The 22,145-nt window shown below is 38.4% G+C and overlaps 1 protein-coding gene across 4 annotated transcripts; it reads left to right on the top strand.

Moving 5' to 3' along the window:
• Positions 1-3,595: 3,595 nt before the first annotated feature.
• On the top strand, positions 3,596-19,965 carry hrh2a (histamine receptor H2a). Of its 4 annotated transcripts, none has more exons than XM_042221973.1 (5): positions 3,596-3,719; positions 13,209-14,627; positions 16,935-17,106; positions 17,459-17,643; positions 18,186-19,965. In XM_042221973.1, exons 2-4 carry the CDS (start codon positions 13,622-13,624, stop codon positions 17,475-17,477), a joined length of 1,197 nt encoding a protein of 398 aa, XP_042077907.1. In that variant the 5' UTR covers positions 3,596-3,719; positions 13,209-13,621; the 3' UTR covers positions 17,478-17,643; positions 18,186-19,965. The 4 variants fall into 4 exon arrangements, with proteins under 4 accessions (XP_042077907.1, XP_042077906.1, XP_042077896.1 ...); XM_042221972.1 differs by having other exon boundaries at positions 13,209-14,642; positions 18,323-19,965; XM_042221962.1 differs by having other exon boundaries at positions 13,209-14,642.
• Positions 19,966-22,145: the final 2,180 nt, after the last annotated feature.

The following is a 22,145-nucleotide window of genomic DNA, read 5'->3' as shown; positions in this document are numbered from 1 at the left end:
GATTCGCCTTTACAAGGAAATGTGTGCTCCTACTATTTTCACCAGTTCGTAGAACTGAACTACATCATTTCTACTCCAGGGAACTGCTTGGATCCAGTTGGGAGTAGTTGGAGAGGTCTTAGAGAAATCTAAAGGTTTCGAACAGGGTTGTCTTAAGTGTCTTTGAATAATCTTGATTTTAATGTTAGGACATATAGAATAGCATAGCCCTTCCCTTCTAGAATAATCTAGAAAGGATGGGCTATGCTCAATTATTACACTGCGTTGTTGTTCGATGTTCCCATCCACTTTGACACCACATGCTAGAGAAATTGCATCCTTTATCACACCAGCTGAATTATTTTCAGTTACAGTTATGCCATTTGGGTTGAGAAATGCTCCTGCCACATTCCAGTGCCAGACGAACTGCATCGTTTCTGGTTTGGAAGGGTGTGCTGTATTGATATGATGTAGTTTTATATAGCAACACCTGTCAAGATCATCTTAGGTGCATCCAGGCTTTGTTCATCTAATTAAGGCAAATGTTAGAATGAGTCTTGCCAAATGTGAGTTTTCTAAGGCCACCTATTTGGTTAAGGTGGTTGAACAAGAGAACGCACATCCCTTCAGAGCCAAAGTGGAGGCTCTTGAGTTCCTTCCTACCACTACTAAGAGACAATGTCAGTGATTTCTTGGAATGGAGTTTTACCATGAGTTTTTAAAAAATTCTCTTCTGTGGTTCCTCTAACTAATGTAACTCCCAAAGTTAAGTTCTAGTGGTCAGATCACTGTCAAAAAGCCTTTGAGGACATCAAGGCTCTTCTTGCTTCTGCTTCAGTACTTGCAGGGTCATCTTATCACAGTTTCACAAAACTAACTGTAACTTATTAAGTAATTATGTTCTCCACGTTCCACTGCTACACCAAATCAGCTTGAGTAGTCCGGCCATTCTTGTCCGATGTCAACATGGCATTTAAATCCAGAAAACTGCAGCTCACTGGATATTTTCTCTTTTTAGGTCATTATCTGCAAACCCTATAAACCCTAGTGTTGGTTGTGTGGTAAATTCCTAGTACATCTGCAGATCTGTTATTTCACCTCATCTGGATAGTCTGATATTTCAGAAACCAGCAGCCATCCGAAGTTCAGTGTCACTTTAATCACTTTTCTTTCTCATTCTCGTGCTCTGAACTTCAGTAGGTCATCCTGACCATGTCTAAATCCCTAAAATTGTTGCTACATGATTAGATATTTGCGACAGCGAGGAATTGCACAGGTGCACCAAATAAAGTAGCCAATGAGTGTATGGGGTTTCACTGCCAACTACCTTTCGCATACTTTCTGCCAGCTTAAATAGTTTATTTTATTATTTTATTTCTCTAAATTGCTGTAAAAGCACTGGAGCTAAAAGGCATCCATCCACAGCCTTATTTTTAATATGCATCACAAACAGAGCCATTGGTAGTCCTAACTCAGAACTGACTCCAAGTTAGGAATGCCAGTCAGGCACTCGCCACCATCTACAAAATACCAGAAGGTCCTCTAGAAATCTTGTTGTTATGGAAACATGGTGTGAGACTGAGACATGCTATTGATATAACACGGAAAAAAGGTGAAATATTAGGAATTGGCACCTAGAAATGACTGACAACATTTGTGTACAATAAAAAGGGAAATGAGAGAAAAATAGATATACGAAGTGAGAAGGAGAGAGAGATAATGGATGACAAAAGATATGTTATCTCATAGTTTTGTAGTGGAAATAAACTGGAACTCAAGGAGGAGGAGAATAAGGTAGGGCTTAAAGGTGCATAGCATGGAATGAAAAAGAGATGCAACAGAGATTAACTGATGTACAGCTGAAGGAATAAAAAGAAGCAGCAGGCAGAGGGAGCCTCTCTAACAGGAAGAGAAAGCACAAAACGAGACAAAGGGAGACTGAATTCTGTCCCAGCTATGATACGAGCTAGGCCACGTGCACTGAGACGGGGAGTCAAAAAAAGGAACACAGTATGAAAAGAGAAGTGACAATGACTTTTGATTGTTCAGACTGAAGTTTGGAAGATAAATTAGCATTGGAAAAGAGATCTAAGCCACACAAGAAGCCAAAGCATGTGAAAAATAGGCACAAAGGCTGACTAAAAAGCTGCGCCAGAAATAGGAAGATTGATTTAGAAATCTCTCTGACCCAATGGGTCACTGATATCCAGTGTTGGTCAAGTTACTTGAAAAAAGTAATCAGTAACTAATTACTGATTACTTCCCCAAAAAAGTAATCCCGTTACTTTACTGATTACTTATTTTCAAAAGTAATTAATTACTTAGTTACTTAGTTACTTTTTAAAAACACGATTTACAACCTGAAGAGGTGATAAAGCGATAGATCTTTCAGCCCAATTCTACTTTTTCTACATAATCCATCATACAAAATGTAATCAAATGGAAAAGTCTCTTTTTTAACTTGTTTTATTAGTTTTAATCTTTTAACTTTATGCATCAAGCAAAAATTTAATTATATGCAACATTCTCTGACTGAAAAATTGTTTAACATTTAAACCTATTTTCTACACATTCCAGCACATAAAATAAAATATTTTTTGTGTTTACACTCACTCTTTCAAATAGATGCAAGTAAAACACAGCAGAAAATAAATAAAGTCAAAGACTCAGCGGTCCTGTTGCTCTATTTTCACCTGTAAAGCAGGACTGGGTAGGCGGAGGTTTACCCTGGTGCAGGTGTGCCGCGGTCAGTTGAAGAATCCGCGAGTTTCTCTGTGAATTTCCCATTACGTCGTTGCGCACTCGGTGCTTGCTTGGAAGTTTAGGGGTTTTTTCGCTGTAAAAAGAAGTTTTCTTCCCACGCACGATGGACGCTAATGTTTTTGTCACTTTTTATGGAATCAAACTCAAAGTAAGGTCAGTACTTCCACGCTTTAAACGCTGCACACTGCATCACTCTCTCGCGCACATTCGTATGTCACTGTCATGAGACATTCTCGCAAAAAATCACGGTTTTAGTAACGCAGTAACGCAGCGTTCCTACGGGAAAGTAACGGTAATCTAATTACCTTTTTGCAATAGTAATCCCTTACTTTACTCGTTACTTGAAAAAAGTAATCAGATTACAGTAACGCATTACAAGTAACGCGTTACTGCCCATCTCTGCTGATATCACTCCAGCCCATCTGGTTCCAATTCTCAGAGAAAGTTTATAAAGCAGAAGAATTTAGATCAGTAAGAAATATTAAGGCAAGAAACGACACAAGCGCAAATACCATGCCTTCCTGTATGAGTCTCTCAACCCATACTGGACTTATTGGGCATTCCATTAAGGCTGAATACAACAGGTTGCCTAATTTATTCAGGTAATATCGGCCAGTCTGGATCAAACTGTTGAGGAGAATCTTCTTTGTTCTGGCATATGGCACATACAATTTATAAGATGTGACAAGAGAATGGCAGTGTCATTAAAATAATTTCAAAAGCAAATTACCCTGAGGAGTTGAGCCGACAACAATAGGAGACGCACAGAGAGCAGAGGGAAAAGAGAGAGAGAGAGGAATGGAGCTGTACGAGGACTTGCTACTCCCTTCCTCTTTCTCTCTTCTCTTTCCCACACACACTTACACACTCGTTACGCACACAAATGCACACACTTCACGAGCAAGACTGTGGTTCGCTCTGGGAGCAGAGCAGTGTAACGAGGGCAGTCATCACAGACGAGGAGAAGAAGCGCTGAGGTGAGTGATAGTTTCCTAATTTATACTTGCTGTTTAATATGTCTTCAAATTTAAATGAGCTACGTGTGAAAACACGGCGAATGCTGTAGCCAGGCAGCATAATCAAGCTTGAGTTAATATTTGATCTGCACTGTGTTATTTGAGTGCTTTTCAGCAGCCAAGCAAGAATGCTAATTAATAGAAATAAAAAAGTTAAATTCATTTAAGATTGGTCAAATAGGTGATGAAACCGTATTTAATTGACAGCACAGTCAGTGCAAATTCAATTTAAGTCTCTTTTTATAGTCTGATATCAGATTTTCTTTATAGTTTATTGCATTTAAATGCAAAGATGAGGAGGAAAAAAAAAGTATAGAAGCAGTACGTATGTGGGCAGTGACGTGGTCATGAATAGAAACTGTCAGATGTCAGAGGTTTGCAGCTGTGTAGAATTCAGCTGGGCCACTTCTGAGCCTGATGTGAACATGTGAACTAGGCACAAAGACAAATATACAAAGAGGTCATGTAATCAGTTCTGAATATGAGGAAGTGAGATTATTCTTTGTGTGATAATTTCTCTTTTACACTTTGAAGGTCTGTGACATAACAAGACATTACAAATATGTCTGCGTTACATATTAGCATGTACTTGTTAGCATGTACATTACTATGTACATTACTATGCATTGTCCTATTGTCCTATTATCCATAAAGTCTTCCTGGAGTTGCTGATAAACAAAATATAATGATTTTATCCCTTAAACTGTAGGAGTATTGGGAAATAAAATCTGATAAAAATCAAAATAATTAAATTCCTGATTCTATTTTTTCAAATTAGTGATTTCCAGAAGGTTACATTTGGTATTTATAGGCATTTAATATTGGCTATATCTAATAATATTATTTTGTTGTAAATCACTTTGTATATAAGAGATTACTGAGACAATCTGGCTTTTAACTGTTGCACTGGTTTCATTGATTTTTATGGAGTTAAGGAAGGACTAGCTATGCTCTTTCAGCCATTGTGCAGTCACGTCTAATGATACCCACTTTGTTTTAAAACACCATTGCTGTTTCTCTGAGAAACATGCAATATCATACATTTAAAGCAAGATGTACAAACTCTGACATAAGCTGGCCTATATAAAATTAAAGTGTGCAGTTATTCAAATAAAGGTCGCCACATACACAGCTCAAACTGGATGTTACACCTAAGTGAGCAAAGAATGAGAAACGGTTACAAGAATAGCAAGAGGATGTGGTTTAGTGTCATGACATGGTCACTGCATCTTATTTGCTGTTCAGCAGTTCAGAAGTTCCCTTTCAAATGTGCTGCTGGTAACTGTATGAACTGTATCAGCTGTATCCCAGCTGATACAGTTGTGTGCAGATTTGGTCTTTTTTTTTTTTTTTTTTTAAGTCTGTGTGTGTCTAACCCACATTACACAACATTATTTCTGTAAAGGACTCTATATGGCTGCAATGATAACATGACAGATGTGATCTGGCAAGGTCAAGCATGACATATTGAGTGCAATCAATCACCCCATGTGACCCAACTTGCATTTGTGTTTGTGTGTGTGTGTGTGTGTGTGTGTGTGTGTGTGTGTGTGTGTGTGTGTGTGTGTGTGCGTGCGTGTACCACAGCAAAGCATGCTGTTAGTGTCTATGCATATTTTATGTGTCTGATCCCCTGTCTGTCTGCAGTCGTGTCTGTCGCAGTGTGTTTCATTTCCATGCTTCATCAGGATTCCACAGCTTTCCTTCACTGGTTAGAAAACACAACAGCTAGCCTACCAAGCACCCCAGACCAAAGGACAGAAACAAAGGCAAGCAGGAAGACAAATGTGAACACATACACACAGACAAACATGCACGCACATTCACAACAAAGCAGACAGCCACAGATTGCTTTGCAAAAACAGAGGAAGTCAGTGAGCCAAGTACTTGATACCCAATTAAACTGTATTAAGACGAATTAAAGATTTGTATTCCTGATTGTATTATGTTTCTCTAATGGACGATATATGCACATGATCCACGAGTTACTTTCAACATCACTAGTCTTCTTTAGCACTAGACAAATGTTTATTGATCTGATGATAGTTGAAAAAAAAATTACGTTTTCAGAATCGCACCAGCTGCCGTACAGTCTAATCTTCTTTTTGCCGTTGAATAATTTAACCACTTAGCTGCTGTCCAATCATAATCAAATAAATATGTTACTCAAAAATGCATGAATTCATAGCAAAACAAGAGATTTGATTCAGCGCACAATCTCAGGCCATTGCCACACTTCCTGAAACATAAATGAATGTATAGCTGAGTTATTCCTTGGATCCATGACTAGTCGGTAGCAACCAGTCTGAAAAGGCAATTTCACCCCTTGCAATTCAGCAGGGGGTGAAATTATCTTTTGGAGTCAGTTGAGAGGGTAGATCAATCTAAACATATTCAAAAGACATTACATTGCATTTATCACAATAGATGTGATTACTTTGATTACCTATTGGGATGATGAGGAGCATCCATTTATTATTAGTTTATTTCTAAAAAGACGCATCTGGCGAGCAAAAAAAAAAAAAGAGGTCAGAGGATGAACACTTGGTATTTGGAGAATATCACAATTTAGGCAGAGAGTCCCAGCTGAGAGATAAATAACTCCATTACTCATCCCAGAGCTTAGACCATGTCTGGTAAAGAGCCACTGTTCTAAGTACTTTTCTGCCTGCCTTTCATCCTTATACCCAAATTGGACTCTTTTCACAAGCTTGCTGAGTAAAGAAAGATCTGGGTGAGACAGGATGAAGCCTCTTCAGCTCATTTATATCTCCCTACATTGAGAAGACAAAGACAGGAAAATATTGCTGCAATTAACAGTTAATCACTTTATATTTCATCTCTCTTAAGTCCTCAAAATACTGGACGTCACCTTATTAAACACAGGATGAACTCTTAAAGTGCTGTTTTCATATCCACAAACCCATGCGACCCTTTTCCTCAACACCTGAAAACATTTTTTTTTAAACTGTTGTTTCGCAAGAAACTTCTGAGGATAGTGCAGCCTTTTATATCCCGTGGAAAACAAAATACTCAGCAGTCATTACAATCCATTACGGTCCTCAAAATCCATTACCAAGACATATGTTTTGGGTCATGTTAGTGTGTCAGTGCAGACCTACATGTGCATGCATGAATGTGTGTTATTATATACTGCATACAGCTGCAGTAGCACTAACCATTGCTTTCCATTAGGGACAACTAATGAGTGGTTTGTGAAAGAAAACAGATGGTCAGTAATAAAGTGTCTAAATGAGGGATTTTTTTTTAAATCTTTTTTTTTCTTTCATTTTTAAACATCACCACATTCTGTTTCCCAGCATTAGGTGAATGACACTGACTGACTTTATTTTTTACTATCTACACAGACTATTGGTGACTTTATACTGATGAAAGACAAATGTACGTGGGTCTTTTGCATCTTGTGCTAAATAAATTATGTGTTTACTATAAGTGACTGGTCAAGGTTGTATAATAATATAATTTTTAAAATTAAAACAAATGTTTATGCAAAGATAAATACAGGAAGCAAGCATAGTTAAGTTCTCACACATGCACTGTGACATGGGAAGTTGAACTAATGCACTGAGCTCAGAGCAAGTAAGAAAAGCACACGCATACATAGCGTATATATAGATTTTCTGTATGGTATGCCCAAGATTGTGATAAAGTTGCCCTTGTTTAAAAAAAATGACTGTAAGGCCTGTAAGGCCTGTGTTGAAAGCAAGCCAAATCTATTTCTAGCTCTCTGCAAGAAAATGTGCATGAGAGACAAAGTGAGTGGCACATTTTGATGATGTAAATAGGTGAAATTTGGGGTCTGTCTGTTGTTCTGTGAGACATAAAGGCTCGTGCATTTAGGAAATGCACTTCATGCATTAGTGGCTCTGTTATCTGTGTTTGCTCTGGATCAGGGGTAGGCAACTCCAGGCCCCGAGTGCCGGTATCCTGCAGGTTTTAGATCTCACCCTGGGTCAACACACCTGAATCAAATAATTAGTTCATTACCAGGCCTCTGGAGAACTTCAAGACATGTCGAGGAGGTAATTTAGCCATTTAAATCAGCTGTGTTGGATCAAGGACATCTAAAACCTGCAGGACACCGGCACTCGAGGCCTGGAGTTGCCTACCCCTGCTCTGGATGTAGCTCAGTGCTGAGTAAGTCATAGAAATGTGCAGATTAGAAGAGTTCAAAGATTACAGATTTGGTGCTGGTTTCTGTGAAACCAGATTTAATTAAAACATTTCTTTTCGTTATGTCGTGTAATTTTCTTTCTTCCTGTCTTGATTTGAAGCCATCGGCCCAGAGTCTCAGCATCTTTATCTAACGTGATAAGCAAGTGGCACTGAACCAAGTCTGGCAAATCTCCCATTATCCATTACAGGGTTAGAAAACAGAGAGGCAAACATTACCCACCACCTACTGACGCAGCCACATTTAATAGACACACATTGCCCACACACAATCTCTCTTACCTATCTAGTAGTGGTTTTCCACATTCCACCAGGCACACATTAAAAGCGTAAGCCGACATGTCATTAGTGTTCTCAGAGTACAAATACCGCTCTGTAAATCTGTAAACAAGGTCTATGTAGAAAACAAAGCATTAACGTCTGGATGTAAAGCTTTGAATAATTTGTCATTCAAGGTTGTTATTTATTAATGGAAAACTACATACAGTACTGTGCAAAAGTCTTAAGCCCCCCGCCCCCCTTCATTTCTTTCTAATTTACTTCCAAGGAGACGGATTTTCTTGTAATTTTGGATAAGTGGTCTTGAACAGTTGTTTTCCAAGCTTTCTGAAGGTCATTCGAAATTTCTTCTTTGACAATTAGTTGTTGATTCACTCATCTCAGTCCAGTCCCTGTCCATTTTCAGAGGAAAGCTTTTATGTTGTTTTGTTTATTTGACCCCTTAACACTGACCGATGAATTATTTAAGCATAAAAAGACACCTAACTCAAGGGATGAACCAACGTTGGGTCTATTCATTACAGACTACTTACCAATGAGTAGAACCAATTTTAAACTAAATTGTATCTTTAGGTGTTTTGTTATTAGCAGCCTGGTACAAAAGCACATCATTTTTTCAGTGTTCTTTAGATTAATCCATGACAAAAGGCAAGTTTGACCCCCCAAAATAGTATTTTTACGTCATTCCCGAAGATGTGTTAGCTGGTGGTATATCGCTGCATGGTGTGCAGTGTGACCTTTAAAAACTGGAGAAAACGTGAGATGTGGAGAACAAAACAAGAATGGCTTTAAAACTACCTCAGCAGATGAACAGTATTTGAAGTCATGTCTTTTTTTTTTTAAAAATGCAGAAAATACTGCAAAAGACCTGATACAGAATCTGTGAGATGCATCTTGTCCTTCAGTTGATTCATCTACTGTTTGCTGAATCCTCATCAGAATGGGCACTGTGAAGATGCCATTCTATTTCTTGATATATATTTTTAAAATGTTTTTATTTTTATTGTTATTGTGATAGGACAGCGGGGCAAATGTCACGATCCTGGTTCTTATGACTCAGTGTTTTGAGTTTTAGTTTATTTTGATGTTTATGGTATATGGTTAAGTTCGTTATTTTTTCTTTTCATTTGTTATTAGTTTCCTCTTGTGTCTTCCAACCCCTGTTAAGTCTCCCTTGCCCTTCATGTGTTTCATGTCTGTTTCTTATGTTGTCAAGTTCAGGTTGTCATGTCTGCGTCTCATTATGTTTCCTGTTTTATTTTGAAGGGGTCCTGTGTTCCTATGTTCAATGTTTTTAGTTTTACTCTCCCCTTGTGACGTCGTTATGTTCATGTGTGTCAGCTGTTTCCCCATGTGTTTCCGTTTCCCTCATTATCCTCCTGTGTGTATTTAGTCCGTGTGTCTTCAGTCATTCCTTGTCAGGTCGTCTGTTGTTCACTCCATGTTCTTTACGCCAGGTTTCATGTCCAGGTTTTTTCATATTGTGGTTTAGATTCCCCAGTTTAGGTTTGTGTTAATTTTGCTTCAGTTTGCCTTGCCTTTTGTTTGTACCTTTTACCAGCCTCATTAAATGGCTCGCTTTTTGTTAACATTCAAGTTTTGTTCCCTGTTCCTTGGAGTCTGCGTTTTGGGTCCTTCTCATCAATTCATACAGTCTGCCCTCGCCAGACTGTGACAGGCAAAGACAGGAAAGCTGGGAATAAGATGAAGATAGGACACAGTGAATAACCTTTGGGCACATTTAAATCAGGACACTGCATTAGACTTGCATATGTGGGTCACATGCTAGTAAGGCCAATAAGCTTCCAGTGGCCATGAGGAAACGGGAAAGGAAACAGGTAGAAATGTGTGACACTGAGGAAAAATGTACTGAAAATCAGTCCCTGCAGGTCTTACAAATTGTTGTTATCTGAAAAATGTCTAATTAGCAGCAGCTTCATGTTTCAGCATGATAATGATCCCCTCCATGCTACCAATGCAATAAAAGGATACCTTGATAGAAAAACACATAATGGAATACTGACCTGCCCAACCTGGACCTCAAATCAAAGCAGTGTGGGATCATCTTGCCAGAAAATGGAACAAAAGGCAGGAAACATCCAAAGAAGAGAATATGAATGTCAACCAAGAAGCCTGGAGACCTATTCCTGAAGACTACTTGAAGAAATTACAAGAGAGTTCAGGCTGTGCTGAAGAATAATCACTCTCTTTTTGATTATACTTGTCACCGTATACAGTACTTATACCATATTTCTATTCAAGTTTGCATGTTTCAATAAATCAGTGCACTCATCACCCATATTCCCAGCAAAATATAGAGAAATGATGGTGTTTAAGACCTTTTAAGCACTGTGCTTGACTACTACAAAGCAATATCTAAATCCATGTGAAAAGTTCACGAAGGCTACCCATATGGAAAAGATATATATAAATCTTATAAAGTTTGTATCTGTCTTGTGTGAAACTTGTATGAAAAGCATATAAGAGTGAAAACAGATATAAGATCCCTTGAAAAATTATATAATGAAACTTGTATGTTTTGGATACTTACTAAAACAATGTATGAAAGTAATGAGAAAGTGGCCACTTTCATGAGTAAATCATGTAAGCCTTATATGATTTACTCATGAAAGTGGCCACTTTCATGAGTAATCACATATAAGTTTTTACTATTTCTTTTCCGTATGGGCTGCCATGTTTGTTTTAGAAGGCTGGCGTAACCACAGCATTCGAAAAAGAAGTTCCACTTCCTTCCTGATGGCCCTGCAGTAGCGAACAACCTGTCCTGTAGAGAAATAAATCACATCTTTAGCAACAGCCTTTTACCTTTTGTCACCATCTATAGACTCAGACTCAGGTTGAGATAGATTGTAAAAGATATAACTTAGAGGGAAAGCCAATGCAGAAGTGCATTAAACTTGGATTCTTCTAATCATCCAGGTGAGAATACAACTGGTATAGGAAGCTAGACCTCAGCAAAGCCTGTGCATTGTCACACAGTGCCGAGACATTTACCTGGTGTTGCATCATATTCACAATAAATGTTTGAGCCCTAGATCTGGTTTTCCCAGTGCCTTTCAGAGTAGAGTTCTAACCTGTGAGTGGATCTTTCCTCCAAAAGTTAACAAACTCCTCCAACAGGTGTCCAAGGGCTATTTGACCCAAGCAGGGAAAAATATCCATAGCTGACAAGTTTTGGTATTTCAGGTAATCCTAAAACTCCCTGACAGCCATTTCTATAAGCAAATAATTTTCCAAACTTTTCCTTTTCCTTTCTGAATATGAACCTCGTTCCTTGTTCTGCTCACAAGACAGTGAAAGACTTCACTTCTATCCATTTTTAATTTTAAAAAAAGATTTTTTTTTCATGGTTTTCTGCTTTAAAATTTAGTTTGATTTAGTAAAAGCAGTTTTCAGAAGTGCTCCTAAACCCTTGCGGTGATTTCCACCTCAATATTGTGTATTATGGATGAAGTGGCACCTGAAGGCCTGAACATCACAGCCATTTAGTCATGGTCTTTGCCACTAGCATTCGGAGATTGCTCAATTTTCTCTCTCTTTTTTTTTTTTTTTTTTTGTTAAAATTCCTCCCTCGAAGGAAGGGAGCATATTATTGGTTCTGTTGGTTTGTCTGTCTGTCTGTTGTTGGCAGTCTATTGTCCACAGTTTTCAAAATATAATTTTCAAATTTTGTGTGATGGTGGATTTAAATGACATCTCGAGCTGATTTAATTTTGATAAAATTTGGATCAAGTTGGTCATGGGCACAGCAAATGAAAACCAGTGAAAACTTCATATTAGCAAAAAAAATAAATAAAAAAAAAATCTATGGATTGTCTTCAAATTTCACAGGAATATACTAGGAGAAATGAGTACCTAGGTTGGCTAAATATTTTACCTTGACCATCATTTTTAGCACCCGAGGCCAATGTTGTCCTTGAAAAAACATTTGAGAAAACATATTGAGTGACATATCATATAAAAGGGCAAAAAGAGAGTTGTACAACACACTTTTTATTTTTCACTATGATGCCTATCATGACACAATGATGCCTTAACAGACTGATGTCATCATATTGTAATAAAAACATAAAACTTTAGCAATTGCCCTTCGTGGAGGAGTTGTACTTTCTGAGTGCTCTTGTTGTTATTATTATATATTATGTTAATAATATCTTGCTATTGATAGAAAATTTGCTCACATATTGTTTTACAGAATCTTTTACACACTCTAGTTCTCTTTTTATATCCAGTCATATCAACAATTAGGCTGTGTATGAGACGCCCTTGATTTAAATATTTACCGATAACTGAAAGATATTTTTCAGATTGACTGTTTGTTTGAAAACAGGTTTGTAAAATGGAAGCATAAAAGAATACAGAGTGGCATACATGTAAAATATGATGATGCATGTAATGAATTAATTATGTGCAAGCTCACAATGAAATAACTAGCATCATGCATTATACATTTAAAACATTAGGTGTAAGACATGCATGCAACCATCTAAAGCTGCACAAAAGTGAAGCCATTGCTGGTGCTGTAGCATATGTAGCACTAATTTCAACCTTAAATAACATTTCAACAGGTTAATATGTGTCATTTTAAAGACACACTACTGAAGTTTTCAAAGAAGAAACAACAAACTCTCTGGCAAACAAAATCTGAATTTACAAGCAATTAAATGCTCCTTCACATGACCTCCTCAGTTCAAACAGGACAGGATCTTATCAGTGTCACCCAGTTTGTCCTAATATGACATCTACCATTTGTTTGACTAGCTGCCTTTGCTTTAATATTGCAGGCATTAAAGGGTTATTACAGTAGTAGTATATTAGCAGTTACATAACATAAATTACAGTTACAACCAATTTATAAGAAAGCCGCATCTTTTTGACGTGTGAGTGTAGAAGTGTGTGTCTGTGACTGTACGGCATAATGGCTTATTAATTGTACTTTTTGTCTTTTCCCACTAGGTGTCACTATATCCATATGAAATGGTGCTGAAGACAGAAAGATGAACCATGAACCACTGTTAATCAGCCTTGCAGACATAAAGCCGTTCAACAACCAACCAACAGCCAGTCGGATTTTTTTTTTTTTTTTTTTACTGTCATTAGTATGTATGGAAAATCTGTTCTTATCTGTTCTTTAGGTTTTTCAACAACAGGAAACAATCAGTTACTACCTACATTGGAAATACAGGGAGAGCTGGAGATAAAAGAATTACATGTGGGTGGCCAAGATTTTAAGTGGCACTTAATCAATGAGAGTCCTTGAAGCAACCATCCTTCATCTGATTAAAATCTGACACAAAAACAGGACAATGGTTCACATAAAGCAGCGGTCATGATGTCGTCTGATTGACTCCAGTGAAGTAACAGCAATAATGTTGTCCAAAGTAATGCTGGCCTTCATCTTGATCCTTCTCATTCTCCTGACTGTCGCTGGTAATGTACTTGTGTGCCTGGCTGTCTGTGCCTCTCGACGTCTCCGCTGCCTCACTAACTGTTTCATTTTGTCGCTGGCTGTGACAGACCTGCTGCTCGGCCTCTTAGTCCTCCCTTTCTCTGCTCTCCTACAGCTAAATGAAGAGTGGCCACTTGGCGCAGTCTTCTGCAACTTCTATATCTCCATGGATGTTATGTTGTGCACTGCCTCCATCCTCACCCTCCTGGCAATCAGTGTCGATCGCTACCTGGCAGTGACCATGCCTCTGAGATATGCATCACTGGTGTTACCGTGGAGAGTTGCTGTAGCCATGGCGAGTGTCTGGACTGTGTCTCTGGCCGTGTCTTTCTTGCCCATCCAAATGGGATGGAACACCGTTAACGGGACAGTGCAGAACCACGGGCCTTGGGCTTCGGAGGGGAAATGTCGTTTTGAACTGAACAGACCGTATGTGCTTACTGACTCTCTCCTCACCTTCTACCTGCCTCTGGTGGCTATGTGCTGGACCTACCTCAGAATACTTCGCATTGCACGTGCACAGGCCAAGCGCATTGTCAGTGAACGCCCCACTTGCATCACCAGCTACAACTGCAGGAGCAATTCTTCCACTACCACCACTGTGATTTCCAGCATTACAGTTGTGGCACTGCGGGAGCACAAAGCCACGGTGACACTGGCAGCAGTGATTGGCGCTTTTGTGGTGTGCTGGTTACCTTATTTCATCCTATTCACAGTGCTGGGCTTACAGGAGCATCCAGACCCTGGCACAGTGCCAGAATATTCCATTGTGCTGTGGCTAGGCTATGCCAACTCAGCCCTAAATCCAATCCTCTACGGAGCCCTCAACAGAGACTTCAGGTCAGCCTATACCCATCTACTGAGATGCCGATGCCCTATGTACAGCAGGTGGAGGAGCCAGCAGATATCCCCTTCTGTATCAGCAGGTAAAGCTGTTCAAAGTAAGTAAAAGTTACATTTGTACTTTTATAGCTGTTTTCCAGATTAATATCACAAACTACTACAAGATACTAAAAGCACTTGTAAAAGTGGAAAGTGAATCTAGTGTTTCTATTAGCCCATGCATAAATTTATCAGGGGCACAAACAAAGATTTCTATTTTCTCCTCATTATGTTAGAGAAAAAGTTGGCCGTCAGCCATCCAACACCTGTACAAGATCTGTAATGTAGAAACATATGGGGCTTAAAAAGAATATACAGCTTAATAACATCTGTGCAGCAGTGGTAAGAAATATCCTTAAAAATGCATGCATCACCATGTTCTGAAGAGGGAGCTGATATATATCAGAAATGGTAAAGGCCCCCAAAATCAAACCTTGTGGCACACCATGGATAAGAGAACTGGAAGAAGACCAAAGACATCCAGACAGATATGAAAAGAACCACTACAAAGTAGAACCTGATACACCCACCTAGTATCCCAGTCTATAGAGCATAATGTGAGGTTCAGCAGTATCAAAGGCAGAGGTTAGGCTCAGTGGGTGAGCAATGAACAACAATTTTGAGATTGGTCTTAAAAGTGCTAAGAAGAGAAAGATTAAGCTTTAAAAAAATAATATATTTTTTTAAAATATGTGACTAAATAAGCAGGGACTTGATCGGCCATCACTGAAGTTCGATTACAGTAGGCACATAGGAACCAATACTAGTAAATGAAACATTTTTGAGTTGCAGGTAAAATATCAAGAGAACAGGAGGATGATGTCAATAACTCAATTAATTTCAACAGATAAAGAAAAGAAATAGGTAAAAATCTTCAAATAACAGGCTCAGCTGGGGCAGGAACAGACAGTGAAGATGCTGAATTATTATTATTTCTCACATTTCTGTTTTTTGTTTTTTTTCCTGCAGAGAAAGTATGAACATTTTCATAATTGATTTTTGAAATATTTGTGACAGCAGGTGGAGCAGGAGTAACAATATCACAATGTCAAATAAAACCCTAGGACTACCTTTGGTCTTTGAAACTAGGTTTGAAAAGCAAGCAGCCATTGTATTTCTTCTGAAGTTTTAAAACAAACTAAAAGATTATTTAAATGAAAGCAATGAATGGGTAAACAAGTTCAACTTTTTGACGAGAACACCTTAAACCATAAATAAATTATCCAAGGAGAAGAGTACGTCCTCATTTTTAACAGGACATACTTTATCTAAACTGATAAGACAATGACTAATATAACATATATTAAAGGATTAACATTGTTATTAGGGGATAAGAATAAATTGAAAGCATAAAAAAATATCAGCAGAAAAACAATTTGAAATTTGAGACCTGAGTGGGGAAGAAAGCCACAAATATTTTTTAAATAGAATACAGTGATGATCAGAAATAAAAATGTTCCTAAAACAAATCCAAACAACATTTAAACTCAAAGTACAAACAAGCTCCAGTCTGTGTCCTCTGGTATGCGTGGGGCCATAAGCATGCTGGTAACTCGTGATGCTGATAAAAGCTCTGGCAAAGACGTCAGAGTTGTCATTAATTTGTATGTTAAAATCCCCAGTTGTAACCAATCTGGAAAACTTCATGGAGCATGATACACCACAGCACAATAAAAAGGACCTTTCTTCATGACTTTAATCAGCTGCTTCAAAAAATATCCAACATTCTCTGAACAACATTAGAACCATTTCCAGACTGCAGCGAAACCTCCTCCTCATTCGCTGTTGGCTAATGAGGGTGTAATCACCCGGGCAAACTCTGATGAGGGACAAATATTTGAGTCACACTGCCAGGTTTAAGTAAGGAATAAAAAAATCAGTTTCTTGGAGAGTACAAAATCAATAAAGCTGAGTTAGCTGGCATGGTGGTGAAAAGGTTAGCACTTACAGCAAGAAGGTTTCTGGTGTCTGGTTTCTGTGTGGACTTTGCATCTTCCCTTTACCTGAGTGCGTTTCCTTCAGGTATTTCAACTTAACCACAGTTCAAATACATGCATTTTAGGTTAATTTGTTTTTCTAATTTGGCCATGACAGAAAGAATAAATAAAAAATGGCCACGGATGTGAGGTAGATAATGTGTTTAAAGCAACAGAATAAAACCTTGTATGAATATATGGTTAAATGTGACTTGTAGCCTAAAGTCAGTAAGACTACAAATGCACCATACACATACGTACCAGTCCAGTTTTTAGTTTCTGACTGTTTTGTATAAGACAGCAAACATTATAGTGTCAATACATTTTACAGTATATCCTTATCCCCAGTTTCCATCTTACCTTGAATTTCCTCAGCCAGAGACCAGCTTACAGAGGTAACGCTGCTGTGCGGCCACACCCCTGCCACCTGCAGAGCAGGTCTAACACATCAAAACGTCATGCTTCAAGAAATGAACAGCAGGACAGCCACAACATCTATCCAATTTGCAAATGGCACTGCTACCACAGATGTCAGTGGTGATGGAAGGTAAATTATTATTCAGGCTATTGTTACATTATGCTTCATGAACATGAATACAGAATGCTGCAGATGAGTTTGTGTCAGCACTGGTGTTATTGCCTGCACAGTCATGACTCAAACCTCATCATATATAAATTGAGTACTTAAAAAAAAATCATGCTTTGCATCCAGACTGGAGTGACAATGCTGCAGCACCAACATTCAGATGAATGTGATGCTATGAAAAAAGCTCTATATGATACCCTGCTTTCAGTATGTCATTGCACTAAATCATATAATGTGTTTCTGTCATACTCTGAAAAATAAAATCTTCTCACTCACACAAATGCACATATATGTCTTTCTTCATTCTTTTCAGTGAACCCAGGTTGTGCTGAGCTTGTGCTGGCGAGGTGGATGGTGTGCTTACAAAACAACCCAGAACAGGAATCCATCAGGTCGATGACAAAAGGGCAACAAACAGACAAAAGATAGACAAAGATGTACAACCCCCTCTATTTGGAAGCATCCAGTATCACAGTAGAAACATCCATAGTACATCATGTAAGTAGAAATACATTCTGACATCCCTTTAGCCCCCACAAACCAGTCCAGCTGAGAACAAACGAGCTGTAACACACACATCTTAGCTGTGTCATCCGCAGCATATCGGGCCATATTGCCATATGCTTATTAGGCTGAGAAATTTGCTTCCAGAATAAAGGAGTTACATTATCCAGTTTCACATCCTGTTATCATTTCTTTCTATGCATTTTGTGACTATCATTGACTTAATTGTTCATTTTATGTGCATGAGCTCAAAGTCTGACTCAGTTACAACAACAAAGGACAAAATCTGCGCCCATATTGCCGACAAGAGCACAGAGCTCTGTAGCAACAAGCACACATACGAGTGTGCGCAGGCACACAGTCCATCAAATCTACATTAAAGCACATAATTATTCGAACATGTTTGCCATCCAGTAATTACTTTAACCAGATACTACAAGTTCTCTTTTAGTTTATTACATAATTTTATTGTTGTGTTTTTGGGTCAGCTGTCTGATCTGTACATTAATACTGCAGTATTCTTTTTGTGCATACAGCTATTTCCTCCACAGGACCCGTCCTACCTCCTGAAACTTTTATGTGTAGCCCCGTATGTATGTATACATTACCAACGGTGAGTGAATAGACGAGCAAACCTTTGCTCCTTTTCATTTGTGTCTTTATGAATACAAAGATAAGGATCTCTGCAACTCTACGCCTCATCGGTAAGAATCAACTGCACACGCACAGCCAGCTCAGTCCACCCAGGACCAAACAAATGAGGCTGCTTCTACTTGGATGGAACTAAAACTGAACTTGTTTAACACAATTAGTTGACTGCAGCCAACTGTCACTCAGGGCAACATATGGCCCTAAAATGCTCTTAAGCAGACTAACTGTGGATAGTAATGAAGCACAGCAGGACCCAGTGAAGACCAGCCAATTAACTTGTTGTTCATCAATTTTATGAAGGACTGGATATTTTATATCCTGACACAAGAGTGCACTCCAGTGGGAATACAAAATACCACGTCTTCAGAATGGGAAAAAAAGAAGAATTGGTGTTAAATTAAAAATGTTCAATAAAATGAGATAACGGAAGGGAGAAGGTGACAAATAGACTCTCGTTACACTTATTTATGTGTTGATAAATATGTGACCTTTCAATGTGTAGCATGTGAAATAATGTTATGTGTAGATTTTAAAGAATGGAGCCCCCTCCATATATTGTTTTACCGTTTATCATTTTGTGGTACAGAGCTGGTAAGTGTAAGCATCGAATCATACTGTAAATGTAACTATGGACTGAATAAATGGCATGCACTGTTCCTCAAAAAGCAAACATACCAATAAAGAGCAGCTCAAATAAAAAATATGATACGTACCACCGTTTTTGGAGACAATACAGGCCGTTAAGCATGAACAGATCTTATCTTGTGGGATGATGCAGAAAACGTGTGTGTATGGTAAGGAACACAAGCACATTGGAAACAATTCATCACAGCTGTCAGCAAACATCGCTTCAAACTGTTGCCACATTAACACTTAACCTTCTCCATTCTTCAAGCTATTTCCTTTGAGGAATGACTCAGAAGTGTATACTAATATATATACATGCATGTTAGGTTGTAGCTGGAAACAACTGATTTTACAATCCAGTTCGCCACATGGAAACACTTATTTGGTTTATAGCTAGGAGAGTCATTTCTTCAATTCAACTCTAGAGAAATAACGGATTAGTTTTGATTGTTTCAAGTCTGTCTTACTCAATGCTGAACAGATCTCATACGTATTTCATTCTTCATGTCTTCTAGCAAGGCATTGCTTTCACGCGTGACTATGTAAAATATGAAGATCAAAAAGAGCCTTTGTTCAGCTACAGACATTTATGCCAAACATAACTTAAGGAATTTGTAGCAAATGCAAGCTTGGAAATACTAGACTTGGATGTTTTTCAGGAAAGGCTCTCTCCTCTTCGACGGGGCTTTTTGACAAGCAACAAAATTTTAAGAACAACTTAAAATCGTTTGAGAGGGGAGTTCTGACAGCAAGATGACATTTGGAGTCAGTCGAGTAAAAGTGCAAATTACTACGTGTTGATATGTTCTTATATAAAATTGATGGGATATCATTGATCAGCTGGCAGCTGCGTGGACAATGTCTCAATAAAAAGTGATACTGGTACAGAACATGACATATTTAGCTCAGGCTAAACACCTGACCTGAGAGCAATTAAGTGCTTTACCTCAAGCTGTCAGGCTAACATTGTGCATCTTCTCATATGCAGTAAACAACTAACCCACAGCAAAAACTTTTCTCAAAAAACTTGAGATCCAAGTTTAACCGGTCACATACTTCCATATTTACAGTTATGTTTTAAAAAAAAAAAAAGAAGGAGGTAATTATAAGCCTTTACATATCAGGACAAACATTTTTTTTAAGTTAATGTAGCTTCAGATGAACAACACATGACAAATTACATGGTGTAATTATGTATTTAAGAAAACCTACACCAAAATGCAGAAGCAGAAGTTCACTTTTACTGCTTCTACTGGAATTCGGAGGTTAACCAGCAACCAGGTGCTGATACTCAAAAGGATTTGATTAAGTGAGACCCTGTATAAAAGCAGACATGTTAACAGTTTGCTGCTTCTCGAGCATTCAGGTGTGTGTTAACACAATGCTGGTTATCAATCTGGAAAGGATTATATAGAAATCTCCCAAAAATGTAAAGTCCATAACTGTAGAATGAGAGAGGATATTTACTAGTGAAAAATCATTCAAAACAGCTGTCTTCAGTCTTCCCAGGCGTGGACGTCCCAGCAAATTCACCCCCCTGTCAGACCGTGCAATGCTCAGAGAAAATGCAAAAAACTACATTTCAGACTCTACACAGTTGGCATATTAAATGTTAAATTTCATAACAGTATCATTAGAAAAAATATAGTTGTTTTTTTAAAAAAAATTTTTTAGAAGAGTTGCCAAGAGAAAGCTCATTTTCTCTAAAAGTAGAAGTTGGCATAGCTGCATCTGAGCAAACCTCAACACTTCAGGAACAATTTCCTTCTGACACATGAAGCCAAGGTGAAGATGTTTGGCCATAATTACAATGCCACATTTGGTCAAAACCAAACATCCCTTCAGCACAAGCACCTCGTACTAACTGTCAAGCACAGCGGTGAAGGGGTAGTGATTTGGACATGTTTGGCAGCCACAGGACCTGAACACCTTGCAGTCACCGAGTCAACCATGAAATCCTTTGTATATCAAAGTAGTCAAATGTGAGGTCACCTCTCTGACAGCAAACACTATTGAATCACAGTGTAATTAGTTTTTCAGAGATTGCTGTTGCATTTTGGCTTAGTTTTTGCAAAATAACTAATGACAGTGTAATATGTCATGTGTTGTTGTTCATCTGAATCTGTTATTATCTAAAAGAACAGAATTTGTTTATGATTTTCTAATACGTAATACCTTAGAATAGAAAGAGGTTGTGCTTTCATTTCACCACAACTGTATTTGTTGCATAATATTTGTTTTTTTTTTTAGAGCTGCAGGTTAGAGAGGCTTGTTAAGCAGAGCAGATGTGACCATACCTGTGGCCATCTTTTACCTGACAGTTTGCAGCTTTAAACACACATTACTATCAGATGTATAGTATCAGCGTGGCTCTGCAAAATAAATGAATACAAAACTAAATAAAGAAGAAGAAGGAATTTTAAATTGAGAAAGAAACTTTACATTGTGAGAAAGAAAAAGAATTACGTCGGGCTTCCACAGTTCAAAACACTAAAGTTGGTTAATATCAGAGAGAAAATTGATTCTGTTTTTTTCTTCTCCCTCTAGAGTCCCTCTATTCCTACATAAAAATCATGTGTCCCTTGGTAATTCTGGTCACTTGCTGCTCTTCTCCATCGCTGTGACCACTGACAGCTCAAACCACATGAAAACCATTCATCATGGCTCCTTTAACATTAGATTAATGTGGTGAAAACGGAACACATAAACTCTCTTTCTGTCACTCTAACACACACGCACACACAGACAAAAATACAGTACACACACTCAACTAGCCCTATATAAGCTATCAATCATAGATATTGTCATTATTCAAGTCTGTCATCGACAAGCCCCTTTCCTTCTCCCTCTCCCTCAGTCTGTCTTTCTCGCACTCCCCTTTTCTTTCTCTCTGTTCTCCTATCTTGCACACACACATACACACACACACAGACAGAGGAGAAGAGAGAGAATCATGAATCATAAATCATATGAATGCCATCTAAAGACTGCTCAGCGCTATGAGAAAGAGAGATGATTGATAGACGTGAGTGAGTGTGGCGAAAGGAAAGAAGACGGACAGAAGGTTGCAACCGGCAACACCGAGGTCAGAGACTGCAGTTCAGGGGTCAGATGTATCAGAGCAGGCGCAATATGGCTGAGAAGGAAGGAGAAAATGGGAGGATGAGGAAAAGGAAGGGAGGGAGTAAATGGTTGAAGGGGAAGAGAGGGAGAGAGAG

Source organism: Haplochromis burtoni, unplaced genomic scaffold, assembly GCF_018398535.1.
Source record: "Haplochromis burtoni strain Fernald_Lab_line unplaced genomic scaffold, NCSU_Asbu1 Contig_4, whole genome shotgun sequence".
Classification (NCBI taxonomy): domain Eukaryota; kingdom Metazoa; phylum Chordata; class Actinopteri; order Cichliformes; family Cichlidae; genus Haplochromis; species Haplochromis burtoni.
Note: the sequence above shows the minus strand (reverse complement) of the source record. Positions and strands in the feature narration are given on the sequence as shown.

Coding starts and splice junctions, on each gene's coding strand:
- hrh2a (XM_042221972.1), top strand. CDS start 13,622: ATGTTGTCCAAAGTAATGCTGGCCTTCATCTTGATCCTTCTCATTCTC. Junction 14,643..16,934: donor AGCAGGTAAAGCTGTTCAAA/GTAAGTAAAAGT, acceptor GAATTTCCTCAG/CCAGAGACCAGCTTACAGAG.